This window comes from Onychomys torridus, chromosome 11 (genome assembly GCF_903995425.1).
Source record: "Onychomys torridus chromosome 11, mOncTor1.1, whole genome shotgun sequence".
In the NCBI taxonomy this organism is placed as follows: domain Eukaryota; kingdom Metazoa; phylum Chordata; class Mammalia; order Rodentia; family Cricetidae; genus Onychomys; species Onychomys torridus.
This window is the reverse complement of record NC_050453.1, coordinates 21,563,886-21,577,600: the sequence shown is the minus strand read 5'-3', so window position 1 is coordinate 21,577,600 and position 13,715 is coordinate 21,563,886. Positions and strand designations below refer to the sequence as shown.

General features: G+C 45.4%; 1 protein-coding gene across 1 annotated transcript; it reads right to left on the bottom strand.

Annotated features, from left to right (window-relative positions):
* Positions 1-11,085: 11,085 nt before the first annotated feature.
* Positions 11,086-13,439, bottom strand: Ackr1 (atypical chemokine receptor 1 (Duffy blood group)). Its single transcript, XM_036202108.1, has 2 exons — positions 12,648-13,439; positions 11,086-12,118 (listed from the first exon to the last, which is right to left on the bottom strand). Exons 1-2 carry the CDS (start codon positions 12,666-12,668, stop codon positions 11,132-11,134), a joined length of 1,008 nt encoding a protein of 335 aa, XP_036058001.1. The 5' UTR covers positions 12,669-13,439; the 3' UTR covers positions 11,086-11,131.
* Between the last annotated feature and the right edge of the window lie 276 nt (positions 13,440-13,715).

The window sequence follows — 13,715 nt, the reverse complement described above, 5'->3', positions numbered from 1 at the left end:
TTAGCATAATGGCGATGAGGAAATTACTCTAAAGGGCCCAGGGAACCTGAGGTTTGGCATCATAGCTTATGTTCACGAAATGCTCCTCATCTGCCCGCCATCTTTGAGTCAGAAAGGTTTTCACTGTTAACACTGCCACCTTCACGGTGAAAAAGCATGTCTCCTGCTGAGAACATCCAATCAGTGCAGCTGTTATTCTCGCATGAACAGGACAGATGTGAGCAGCGAACAGCCCCCACGGTGCGTTGTGGAGATGGAGTGCAAGTGTGCTTGCCAGAGCTGCCCTGACTGCAGGCTGTCCCTGTCACCTCTGTGCTTGTGTGCTGTGCTCCTGCATTCTTTTAGAACAGTGCCCTGCCCACGGCACTGGCACACACTCAGCATGTCCAGAATCAGGGCTCAGGAACCGTGGGCGGGCAAAGAGCAAAGTCTATCCGTGACAACCTGAAGGTGGCAATAATCACATTTACTCGAAAATTGCTGGAGAATGAACTACTTGTTCTTATGTGAGTATGTAAACAAATGCAAATGTATGTAAATGCTAGACCCTCTTAGCCATTTTCTCCATCTGGATGTGGCCCCGTGTGGGGAGGCCAGAAGCAAATGAGCTCTGAGTGTGGGATTCCGTCCAGTCTTCCCCTGGGACTGAGGGGAGAGCTTCTTTGTCCTTCTGTCCATCTTCTACTTACCTCGTAGGTTCATGACTGTGCATCCAGATTGGCTTGACTCAGTTTGCTCTGATGTGGAGAAAGCAGACTCCCTTTGCCTCCTACCCCATCCCCATGGCTGTCATCCCACCCTACCCAGATCACAGTGTGATAAAGACAGTATCTGATGCACTGAGGAACACAAAGGGGAACCTTCGGTGTTTCTGGGCCTCAGCCATCTTCTGTACAAGAATGAACCTGATTCACTTAACGCTCTCTCCCAGAAGGTCACATCTGAATTTATAATGTGAACCAGAACATCGAGGCTGTGTGTGTTATGACTCACTACCATCTGAAAGCAAGAGAAAGAAAGAGCAAGAGATTGGAAGTCTTTTTGGAACACAGACGTGGGTTCAGATCTTAGATTTTGAAGATTTCTAGCAGCTTATGCTTGGGAAAATTGCTTACTTCTGGTTGGAATGGCCCATTTCCTTTACTATAGGAGTATATGATATTAATATACTCTTAATATTAATATACATGCAACATTTAAAATGTGTGCTCTGTCTAGCACTAGGCTGGCTTCTAGAAATCAAAAGACAAGAAAGCCACAGACTCTGCCTAAGACACTTGTGAGAGCAATCCACAAGGACAGTGGTTACATCCAAAAGCCAAAGTCGCTCTGGGAGCACACAGCAAACAAGCACACCTAATTCACCAATCCAACCAGCAGGGCACAGAGGATGGTTATAGGTAAAGGGGATAACCTAAGCTAAGTCTTGAGGAACAAGTAGGCCTTGTCCAGATAAAGAGAGCTGTTGAGGGACAGTGGGACCGTGGTACCATACTATGTAAAGACACAGAGGTTCCATCAAGAAGGAAGCTTGCTTTCAAGGGATGGTTTTCATCCATTATGTCTGGATATTATTAGCATGAATGGCAAGGTGAGGGGGGTGGGTCCAGGAGTTTGCAGGGGGTTGGGGGTAGGGACTTTGGGCCCTATGCTTAATTTGGTCTTACTCTAGGATGATCAGAAACCAGTGATGCTCATGGATCCTTATGAATTGGTTGACATGTTATAAGAATCTCTTTGTCTGCATGTGGAATTGTTTTAGAGTGGGTCAAGCTAGAGCCTGGGAGGCCTCCAGAAGACTGGAATGCTTCCCTCTCTGTCCCGGAGAAGTTGCTAGAATTCATTCAAGCAGTGCAGAAGTCTATTATGCGAAGACATCACACAGGATCTTATCAAGGGGTAGATTCTGATTCAGCAGCACATCTGAGGTGGGGGTCTATGAGTCTGTATTCCCTGTAAGTTCCTGGGTGACACCCCTGTCATAACTCACAGCCCATACTTGAAGTAGTCAGTCTTGAGGCATTTACTTTCTTTTAGTTGAGTTGGGCCAAGTTCGGCTACTGAGCCAGAACATTCTTCTAGTGACCCTGACCCCTCCTTCCTACACTAAGTATCCTGAAAGGGATGGGAACCCCAAGACTTTGGGATAAGTCAGAATAGGATAATTTTAAGATCTTTAAATATGGTTAGTATGGTGAAGGGAATTGCAGAGGGATCATTGCTGTTTGTCAGAAGAGCAACATTTTATGATCTGCTCTAAATAATGCTGTAACATTGTCCAAGCCAGCCCAAAGGCAGCAACATGCCCAGCTCCAACTAGCCACCACTACCACCTTCCCACACCTGTTGGCTCCCATTTAAAAGGAACTCTTCTTGTAGTTTGCTATTAAACATTGTCTCAGATAGACTTGTAGCCTATCTGAGGTCATGGCTACAAGGACAACAGTGGAGAAGTAACTTCCAAAAGTTCATTTCCCATATGCTCATATATTTAGAAAACTGTGTAGTTAGATGGAATGATCCCAGAAGACAATGGACATTTCCCCAATCACCTGCAGGGCAAACTCTTTTTTAATACTAATTATGGCATATTTCCTCCCAGCTGTAACTGATTTTACATCTTCAACATCTGTCAGCCCATTTAATCTTGACATCAGACCTGTGAGCTAAGTAGGGCAAGTGTCATTATTTTTCCCAGATAAGAAAATGAGAATTCAGAAGTAGGTGATACAGAACACAGGGCCCATAGCCCACACCTCTGCCCAGTGTTTCAATTCAGCCACCTCACACTAGTACATTATGCATTTTCTCATAGAACAAAACTGACCTTTGTAATTCCCAATTAATGTCTGGTATCCTTAGAGAATTGTTTATTAAGTCCATAAAGCTTGTGTATCTCTCAATCTCCTTGTTTAAATTTAGAATACCCAGCACAAGGCAAGAGGAGGCAAAGGGAATTTGGAAAGCAATTCTTGTGATCTCCCACCTCTGTTATTAACATTAATTACAGAGAAGAACTTTCAAAAGCACATCTTTAGGCTTCTTTACTTTTTTTTTTTTTTTTTTTAAATAAGACTCCTTTTTAGAGCTTTTAGCAGTAGATTTTAGGACCCGCCTGGGTCTGAGAGAAGTGGGAGTTGAAGTGACACCGTCTGAACACTAGAGGGCCCCCAGGCACCAGCAACACTTTTTCTGCAGTCATTTGTGCCAGGATTGGTCCCCACCTTTTGGAAAAATTCAGGTCAGGTCCACATGTGGCTAAGGATTCCTTCATTGTTCTATAAGCCAGGTACAGAGAAAACAAAACTGTTTGAGCTTTGGATCAGATGTTTAATTCCAGAATACAAACAGAGATTAAAATCAATGTGAGACCTGGGAATCTGAATTTAAAAAAATGCATCTTCATCTAGCTACGTCATTTAACGTATTATCAGAGGGACCTGGGGCTTTTTTGTGTCAAGTAACCTGAATCAGAATATCTTTGGTTGAGCCAAGGACTCCATGATTGAAAAAGCTCGCCTTGAGTGTTCTGAGCCTTGCTTTTGCAAGCTAGTTGTTAGAGCTTTCTCAGCTCCACCCTAAGGCTAAGGACAGGACACTCTGTGCTGCCTTCTGAATTTTCTCTTGCCAAACCTCAGTTTGAGCTCTTTCTGGACACACACACACACACACACACACACACACACACACAAAAAAAAAAAAAAAACAAAACAAAACAAAAAAAAAAAAAAAAAAAAAAAAAAAACCAACCAACCAAACAAAACAAAACAAAACAAAAAAACTATAGCATTATTTCTTCCCTTTTGTATTTTTTCTTATTCACCAGCCCTTTCATCTTGTAACATTTGTAATTTATTTGTGTGTTTATGCATTTAATCTCTACTTTTCATTTTGGTCTCTAGACACCGTAAGGTCATGGCTCATATCTGGTCAGTTAATCACTGAAAGGAATATGAAGCAATATAGAGCCATAGTCTGCTCATGTATGTGTGTGAGTTGGTGGGGAGGCTCCTCTCTTCCGATCTGCCCTCTCCTTCTCTTTCCCCTTCTTTCTTTCATCAGTGAGAGTGTGACAGCCCCTCTCTGTGGCAGACATTCCACCATTGATGGCATTTCCTGAAGTTCATCCCTCATCATTCTCGCTGTTACTACATTTCATCCACTATTTCCAGTTCTGAAGCTTCTCACCTATCTTAGATTTTCCCCCCACAGCCCAACTTTCCACTTACTTCAACACAGATAGGCATTTTCTCGAATTTTCCAGAACACACCCTCCAGGGCACTCCTTCAGACCATCCTTGCAGCCAAAACATGGTCTCTTAGGTCATCATGATTCTGGTCAACATCTTTTAAGAGGCTTACTTTGCTAGTGGTCCTTTGAACACATGGAGCCTGGATCTGAGCCCTCCGTTCTGTACACATCCTGTCAGGGCAAGAGTGGCATGATGCCCTCCCTTGTCCTGGATGCTGCATCTCCTAATGCAGTTAGAGACTGCATTAGCGTTTTGGCTGCCACACACACGATTGAATCATCCTTAGCTTGTAGCCAAGTAAAACCTCTAAGGCTTTTTTTGTTGTTGTTGTTGTTGTTGTTGTTTTCAAAATAAAGACTTTTGTCTGTTGAGCTAGGTCTCTTCCATTTGAATTGCAGGTTTTCTACTCATCTCTATTAAATTTTATTGTTTTCGAGTTTTGCTAACTCGGTGTCCTTCCTTCTGTCTGCTCCTTTTACATTCCCCAGTACTTTCTGTGAGTCCCCTCCCATGGATCCACTAAATCTGGGAAGGAAGAAACATCCCTCGCTAAAGCTGGAAAGAAGGGAAAGGGGTGGTGAGAACAAGGGAACCGTGGCTGCGTTTTGGGAAGTTTCTAGGTTGATTAAAAACAATCACCCCCACCTATTTCTCAGGCTACAGACAGAGTGAGCCAACTCATTTTCAGCAAGCTTTTGCTCCAAGCTCCACACCCGTCCTTTCTGCTCTGGGTAATTGGTTTTCTGCGTGTTGGCTTCCAGAATCTACCACCAACCACCTTACAAAAGTGTGTGCTGGCAAATGCCCACCCCTGGTCTGCTCAGGAAGACATGCCAGTGAGACAGGCAGGGGTTCTGAGGTTGGCTGTGAAGAAGCAGCCTAGCTGAGACTATCTGGCCACTAAGGACTCTGGAGATGTGTGTCCTGGAATCCAAATAAGCCCAATGATGTTCAATGGAAGACTGAGAGACCCTGATCAAGAAGGAAGGAAGAAAAGGACCAGATGGGTCAGACAAGACAATGTTGTTTATGACTGCAAAGTTTCTTTCTGTATCTCCTCATTGCTCTCATGGCATTAATTATACCCATTATATGCTTTGAAAAGTTAATGTGACCAAGTACCTAGAACTTAAGAAAGACAAATTGCCCCCAAAGAATAAAGGTTACCAAGAACAAAAGGCAAGGAAAGGAAGTAGATTTAGAGGTAGAGAGGGGGTAGGGAAAGGCTGATGGGAATGCTAACTTAAAATTAGTTAGTAAAGAAAACTAGGTGAAAGTTACCACATAGAACAAAATGACTTTTCTGGGAAATGTGGGCCCTTCCCTGGACTCTGGTGAAAACTGAGGAGGCAGCTGGACTCTGAATATGACTTGGAGCCAATGGAAGGAAGATTCGGTGTGCAAGAACTTCAGGGAGTGTCCATGATTCTCTTTTCCTCAGGGGCAGATGAAAAATGATGGCCTTTCCCTCCTTTTCCCGGCTGTCCCAAGCCTAGCAGAGCCCCCGAAGGAAGAACAAATGTATTTGTTCATTACATAGTGTAATCCTCTAGTTCTGTTAGCCATGGATTGGCACAGAAAGGGAGTCATAGACCCTGAAATAATGAAATAACACCTTACATGTCTCAGAGGAAGAAAGGGTTTATTGTTGTTGATGATGATTGTTTTTGTTTTGCTTTTACAGATTTCTCCACCAATTGTTTGCTTGTTTGTTTCTGTTCCTGCCAGGACTAGATGGCTATGAACCCTCCAGTGTGGGAAACTATGCTTTATTCAGATACATAAAATGAACTAATTCGCGTATGTATTTATCAAATACTTATTGATGTCTGACTGTGTTAATGCCCAGGCCCGTACTCTTGAAGCTCAATCTCTATTAGTGGAAGGAAAGGCTGGATGAGAAATATGCTGGTCAGACAGTAAGTGAATAACCAAGACAGTGTTGGGGTGGGATTCTTGCTGCTATGGAAACAGCATCAGCTGGGTGTGTTGGTTCATGCCTAGAATCCCAACATGTCTTTCTTTTAATTTGTCCCCCCGCAAAAAATAAATAAATAAATAATTCCTGGAGGTGAAGAGAGAGTGGCAGCCAAAGACCAGGGCCTTGTAACTGACTCTGGAGGAGAAGAATGGCTGAGAACAGAAGGTGATTAAAGGCTTGGGAGCCTGAGGCAGGGGTATTTCCATGAGCACTTGCTGCTCTTGTAAAGGACCCACCACAGGTTGGTCCTACCTTACAACCAACTGTAACTCCAGCTTCAGCACCCTCTTCTGTCCTCCATCTGTGCATGCATCCACATCCATACACTCACACATGTGCACATAAACACAAAATAATAAATCAGAGAGAGAGAGAGAGAGAGAGAGAGAGAGACGAACAAGGCATAATCCAAGATAATTGGTATGGAAAATGATTTCCATGAGGAAGCTAGAACTGTATCCCTTTGGATGCCAGGTCAGATTTGAAGGAATTAATGTTTATTCTGAGACTCCAAGGATTGGGAGCTGTCATTCACACAAAGAACACAAGAAAGAGAGTTCTGGCAAGATATGTATAGCAAATGTGAAGACTGGCACAGAGAAGGGACTTTCCCACACAGAGAATTGAGAAACTGCCTTTAGGAATAAAACTTCAAGAACAAGAAGAAAAGCCAAGTTCCAGACTAACAACCAACATTCTGAGACAGTGGGCACGGTAGTAGCCATGAACTACAAGAGCAGTATGGGGAACTAAATCCCAACTTTGAGGTATGATAGTATAGTTCTTAAAGACAGACTCTGTGACTTCCACAAGACTTTCTAAGATGTGTATTCCTTCTCTACCCCCACCAAACATGAGTTGATTTTCAGGGGAACACAAGGCACATGCTATTAGCAAGACTAGAGAGACGAAGGCTGCAGCTTAAAGCTATGTGGAATGTTTTTATCCTAGCACCCAGAAAACTACTTAAGAATTCTATGCAAACAATCATTCTTGATGGGGAAGACAAGGGAGTGACTTGAGATACTGTGTGGAATGTCTTTGGGTATAAGCAACTTTAGGTACCTGCCCCAACCGAGTGCTAAAGACCCACAAAGGAAAGTAGCAAGTAATGTCAGTGATTTTCGTGCTTTCATGCTAGAAATCAAATTAGCAAACAGACAAGAAATTAGAGATACCTGAGAATTATAAGGACTTGACCCTGTCGTGTATTGAGAAGTATGGGAAGCATATTCTAAATGTGAAAGTGGCAGAAAGATGTCTGACCTGCATCAGTGTGCTGTCCCCAAACCTTGTAACCCAAATATCTGGGAATTCTGTTTTGAGATTCCCTCTATCCAATGGTTATAGAAGAGATTAAAAACCAACTGGAATGTTTTTCTGAACTGATTTTTAAAAAAATATCCCCACCCCTTATATGCTCCATACCTCTCCTATCCAAATCACTTAAATGTCTAGATGATGGTTTGGAGGCACTTGGACTTGTTAATTAACCTAAACCATCACGTTCATCTGCAAGGTGCATTATTGTTAATTAAAACTGCGATTCTCCTTGTGCCCAGACGGAGGACTGCTGTTGTCAGAATAATTAGATAGCATAGGATGGTTTTCATGCAAATTCCTGGCAATTAGAGTTGGCAACGAATTGGGTTTGAAATCCCAGTGAAGTTCTCGGTGAGAATTCCTTGGAGGCTGCAGAAGAAAGGTGTTGGGAGACAGGGAAGGAGGGTAGAGGTATGGTGGTGGATGAAAGGATTTAGGAAACATGAATTTGTTTCCTAAATCCTCTAGGGTGGTGGGGCTCAGCCAGAAATAAATGAATTACAAGCATCAATGTGATGTTCAAACTTTCCTCAAGAAAAAAAAATTTTTTTGCCTTAATGTAAATTGACCCTCCCTGGGGCGTTATGCATCCCTGGGAGCTTGTTTCCCTGACTCTGATCTTTCTGAGAGAAGTTTTTTTTTTTTTTTGTTTTTGTTTTTCCCTCTTAGCCAGGAGGCCCAATAACTCACACGCAGCTAAAATCCCTGCCAACTCTTAGATTAAATTCTAAGGAAACAGAATTTGTATTCCTGAAGGGTTGCACAAAAGATGCCAAATTCCAACCCAATTTAGAGTGGTTAGTGGTACCCATTGGGTTAAATAGGTTTGGATAGCAGGTCCCCATGGAAAGCTTCTAGAATTGGCTGAGGTCAGAGTTAGACATAAGGATGAACTGTCCAGCTGCAGTATACATAATGGCGGGGAAAGGGCAGTCCCAAAGAGCCTGGAGCAAGAAGGCAAGGGTGCGGGAGGGGGAGGAGGAGCAGACAGCTTAAGCGGTCTTGTTTTCAATCCACGGTGACCTCTTATCAGTTGCTGGCTTCTGTTTCTGCCTTCCTTTTGCAAGAGATGGGATAGCTGTCAGCTATCACCAAGACTCAACCCAGACTGAGCAGGAGGGAGATCTAGCTGGGAGTGTGGGATCGAGGTAGAACAGACAGCCCTAGTGGTATTAGGCCAAGTTTCCCCTGAGCATTGGAAGAATGAGGGAGCCCAAACAGCCTTACCACCCCTTAAACTAGGTCAGCATCTAAATCCAGTGCCTTGTAAGAGAGGAAAGCAACATCTGGAATGATTTCGAGAGCAGTTGGAGAGTCTAGGGTGTGTGTCGGGGGACGGGGGGGGGGGGCAAACAGAAAAGGAAATAGAAAACAAAAAACACCAGGACACATTCACCATCACTATGGTTAGAGACCTGAGCATAATTTAGGCTTGTAAATTATTTCCTTTTTCCTCATTTTCTTTCTCTTCCTTTATGTTTCAGAATGTCTCCCGCGTCTCAATCGGTCCCACAACCCCGCCTTTCAATTTATGGTGCACCAATCAGGAACTAAACCTGGTGGTTGCTAAGAGACCAGAGGAGGGAGATTTAGAGTCTTTGTCAAAGCACCCACCCAGCAAAATTCCCTGATCCTTCTGCACCCTCCAGCCTAGGATGTTTTAAGTCATCCCTGGCCCTCTCCTGCACTTCACTCTCAATCCTTAAACCCAGAATGTCATTCACAGATATGTTAGGGAAGAAGACAGTAGAGAGCATCTTTGAAAGTATGGAAAGACTGTCAGATGGATGCAATGTGAAGTATCCACTTAAGTTTTCCTGGGTGGGCTTGAGGTGGGTCGCTGGAAGAAATGTGTGGTCTTTCCAGGTAGAGGGTGAAATCATTGTTGACGGGAGTGCTGCATATGTAGTGTCTTGCTTGTCATCCTCCTAAACACTACCCAAGCTTTGCTGGGCAGGGCATGAAGACAACCCTCTAAAGTCAAAGAAACAGACAGAGAAGTAGGCAAATGTGGGGGACAGATGTCCTAGGATGCTAGGGGTGGATAAGAGAAGGACACAAAGACCAGTGTGAGGAAAAGGCTTCTTTTGAGAGCTGGGCTTTGAAAGGGGAACTTGGGCAATTTGAGCCCCAAGATGGATTGAGTAGGGGTGTCTCCTTTTGAGGTGCCTCACCATTTCTACCTTCACGATCTCTTTCTTCTATACACCACACACAAAAATGCTGGACATAAACAGCAAGACAAATGAACTTACTGAATAAAGATTTCTGCCCTCACACCCTGAACAGGTGCCACAGATTTAAGTTAGGGAGGGGGGCTCTGCAAGAGGTTTGTGCACACACATGGGTATGTGTACTGCAGATACTGACTGCGTGTAAGCATGCATAGACACATTTCACTGCGTGCATGCCTCTATTGTAACATGGATACTACAGGTCCTAACAGATTGAGAGACAGATGTATAGACACACCACAGAGAGGGGGGGGGGGAGGGAGGGAGAGAGAGAGAGGAAGGAGGAGGAGGAATAAGGGTCATGATGAAGAAGAAACCTGTAAGAACACACACACACACACACACACACACACACACACACACACAGAGAGAGAGAGAGAGAGAGAGAGAGAGAGAGAGAGAGAGAGAGAGAGAGATTCACATTCATCCAAGCATGCATACATTCACACACAGAGAGAAATGAGCATACAGAGGAATCAAGGTCATGGTAATAAAAAAAAAAAAACTCAAGTGTGCATACGTGCATGCAGAGAGAAGGGGAGAAGGGGAGGGAAGAAGGGATAGAGAGAGGGAGAAGGAGAAGAAGAGAGAGAGAGAGAGAGAGAGAGAGAGAGAGAGAGAGAGAGAGAGAGAGAGAGAGAGAGAGATGGGAAGATTGGGCAGGGGTGTCCACGTCAGGATGAAGAATTCGCTTGCAAAAGACAGCTCCTAGGAAGCAGCTTTTTACACTCTCCTGGCACATGCCCTAGACTAGGCTATGGTAACATCTTTGGTCAATGTGACTGGCAACCTTAACAGGGTAGCCATTCCCCAACGTCCCTGGACATACTTCTTTCATTTCCTCCCACCACTCACAGAGGTCAAAGAAGACAAGGATTGTCTGGGTGGGTCAGACAGGAGAACAGCACTACTGCTTTGTGCTTTACTTCCTGCCACTTACATCTGTCCCCACCGCCACCCCCCCCCCCCCCCCCCCCCCGCTGCCCCCGCAACTTGGTTTCTAGACCTATTGACTTATTTTCTGAAATGGCCTCTCTTCTTTTGCTCATTAAGCTTTGCCTTCTTGTTTAGAGAGTGTTCCTCTTCTCCACTCACGCCATTGTTTCTCTTTCCATTCCCACAAGAAGACAGTAATCACTCACCTCAAGAGAACGTCTCTATCCCCTGGGGATGTTTATCCACCATTCTCTTTCTTCCAGGGCAGCTCTAGAAACAGGAAAGTCAGGCTTCATATTGCCCCATGGTCATTCTCCTTCTCTTTAACTCCAGATGAAATAAGAAAACACCCGCTTCATAAAAGCAGTATAGACTTTAATTTGGGTTGACACATGGGGAAAGAACTAGGCTTTGCCTGCAAAGGCATCTGTATGAGAAGACTGTCTTGCAGGGAGGGACTGAGAAGCCAAGGATCTACGGGTGGTCTGGTGGCAGAACAAGGCCAGGACCAGGGGTGTAGCCACACAATGCAGCACAGCCAAGACCTCTGCCAGGTTGAGCATCACATCTAGAATCTGCTGGGATAGACATGATTGCAAAAGCACAATTTTGGACCTCACCAAGGCATCGAGTAGGAGAACCATCCCATGAGGCCACCAGAAAATGAACCAGACCCACAGGACGCTAACCCAGGGGCCTGATTCCTTGCCCAATGCTTTCTTCAGCCCGTTGGCTGCCAAAAGAGCCAGTGGGAACACAGTGAAGATGGTAAAACAGATTGCAGAATGTGTGGACTTCAAAGCTTCCAGGTTTTTGTTGGATGCAAGGGTGCAGAGGTCATTGTAAACATCACTGGCCAAGGTGACTGGCAGTCCTAACAGGCCAGCTGCTCCCCAAAGTCCCACAGTGAGTCCCAAGGTGAGGCCACGGATTTGACCTATATTCAGTCTGGGGTTCAGGCAGGCATAGCACCCTATCAGCAGAGCCTGGGCAAAAGCTGAAGTATACCAGACCCAGTAGCCCAGGTAACACAGGCCTGTGCTATGGGCAGTGTTGAACCCTGGTGCCAAGACAGGCACTGCCATGCTGAAGAGGGCACTGCCTACTGCCAACTGTGCCAGAATAGGCCAACTGGGGCAGATCTGCCAGTGGAAGAGAGGTTTGAGAATGGCGAAGAGGACGGCACCACTTGCCAGCATGCCCAGGACACCGGTGAAGATGAAGAAGGGCAGTGAAGAACTGTCCAGTAGATTACAGGAGCGGCAGGGAGCGGCTGCTCCAATGCTGTAGTTACCGGCAAAGTCATAGGAGTCATAATCTTCATATAAATAATTCCGAATATCCACAAACCACTGAGTTTCGTTCTGGTCTAGTGAAAAGGAGGTTTCCACCTACAGGGAATACCCGGAAGGGACAGTCAGTCAGGGAGGGCATCTGGCACCCCAGTGAAGAGGCTGGGGGGTACACTTGGGTTTGGAGCTTGGATTTGGAGAACAGGGGATCTGCCTCCAGGAGGTGGGTAGGTACAGTGGGCAGGGTGATAAGGGAAGCTGAAGAACCATCATGGTCAGAGCCACAGAGGAGCCTCTTCAGAGCTGTGTGGAGACTTAGAAGAGCAGGACAGGGAGGGAAGTGAGGAGAAACCTGCACACTATGCGACCGGCTAAAGGAGAGGGAGAGGGAGAGAGAGAGAGAGAGAGAGAGAGAGAGAGAGAGAGAGAGAGAGAGAGAGAACAAATGGGTTGGGGATAGGAAACTGAGGTACAGAAAGAAAGGGGAAAGTTTTGAAACTGAGAAGAAAGAAATGCAGGGATAAGGAATGGTCCAAAAAGGGAAGGGCATGAAATTCAGAGAAGTAAGTAGAAGGAATGGGACAGTGGGACAGAGGCAAGGGTCATGGAGCACGGCCCCCACACTCACCGGGTGCAGACAGTTCCCCATGGCACAGCAGGCTCAGGGTAGGCAGAGTACAGGGCCAGGACTCTGTCAGCAGCTGTGGCTCCAAGATAAGCACCCAGGGCTAATGAGTGCTCTCTGGTTCTGGGCAGAGCTGGGATATATGTGGGGGTCACATTCAGGACTGCCTACTTTAAACCTTAGGCTAACACAGGCTACTGTCCTGGAGCTTCCTGTTTTGAAGTTGGGTTTGGCTGGTCAGAATGACCTCGGGAAAATAACAAGGTGAAAGCCACAAAAGGGGGGATTTTCCCAAAAGTGGCAAGGAAGAAGTCAGTGAGCTTTCCAGCAAGGGAGGACCCTTCAGGAACAAGGAAGGATGAGGGGCCAGGGGTTACATATGAAGCAGAGATAAGAAGGAGGTGCTGGGAAGTTAGAGTGACCAGGCATCTGATGACTCTCTCTGTTCTCTATTCCTTTGAATAAGATCCAAGGAAAGAGTTCAAAAGTTCCCCTGTTCTGCAGGGAAGTTGTGCTACAGGCATTTGCTGTTGGCTCTGTCCAGACTGAGAATATGCATTTAAATGGAGGCCCTTTGTGTGTGGCCGAATGAGCAGGGGAATGCACTTATTTACCCGTGTCCCTGTGCTGGGTATCAGTGTGTCTCCATCTGAGTGCTAGCTGCTGGTGGTGCCTGGGTGTGTGCTTTGCTATCTAGAGGAACAGGTGCTTCAGGGTGAGAGGGACAGAAGATTGGAGGCCTGTCAAGGCTGTGTAACGACTCTCCTTCAGGGAGCAATTGGGCATTTGCCTTACCACCTATGGACTCAATGAATGCATCTCTCACACCGAGCAGAACACATGGTCTGACACATCAAAATAGGCTCTGGGGGACCATGGGACAGCATACTTTAATGTGAGACTATAGCCCACAGGGTAATCTCTATTCATATTGTTGTGAGACACACAGACTGCGAGAATGGTTCATTGGCTTGTCATTTTAGCAGTGAGTGAAGTTTCTAATGGGAGGTAGAATTGGTATTTCTCTGGCCATGAAAAAAAAATATGGAATACATGTTCAGTAGGTGGATT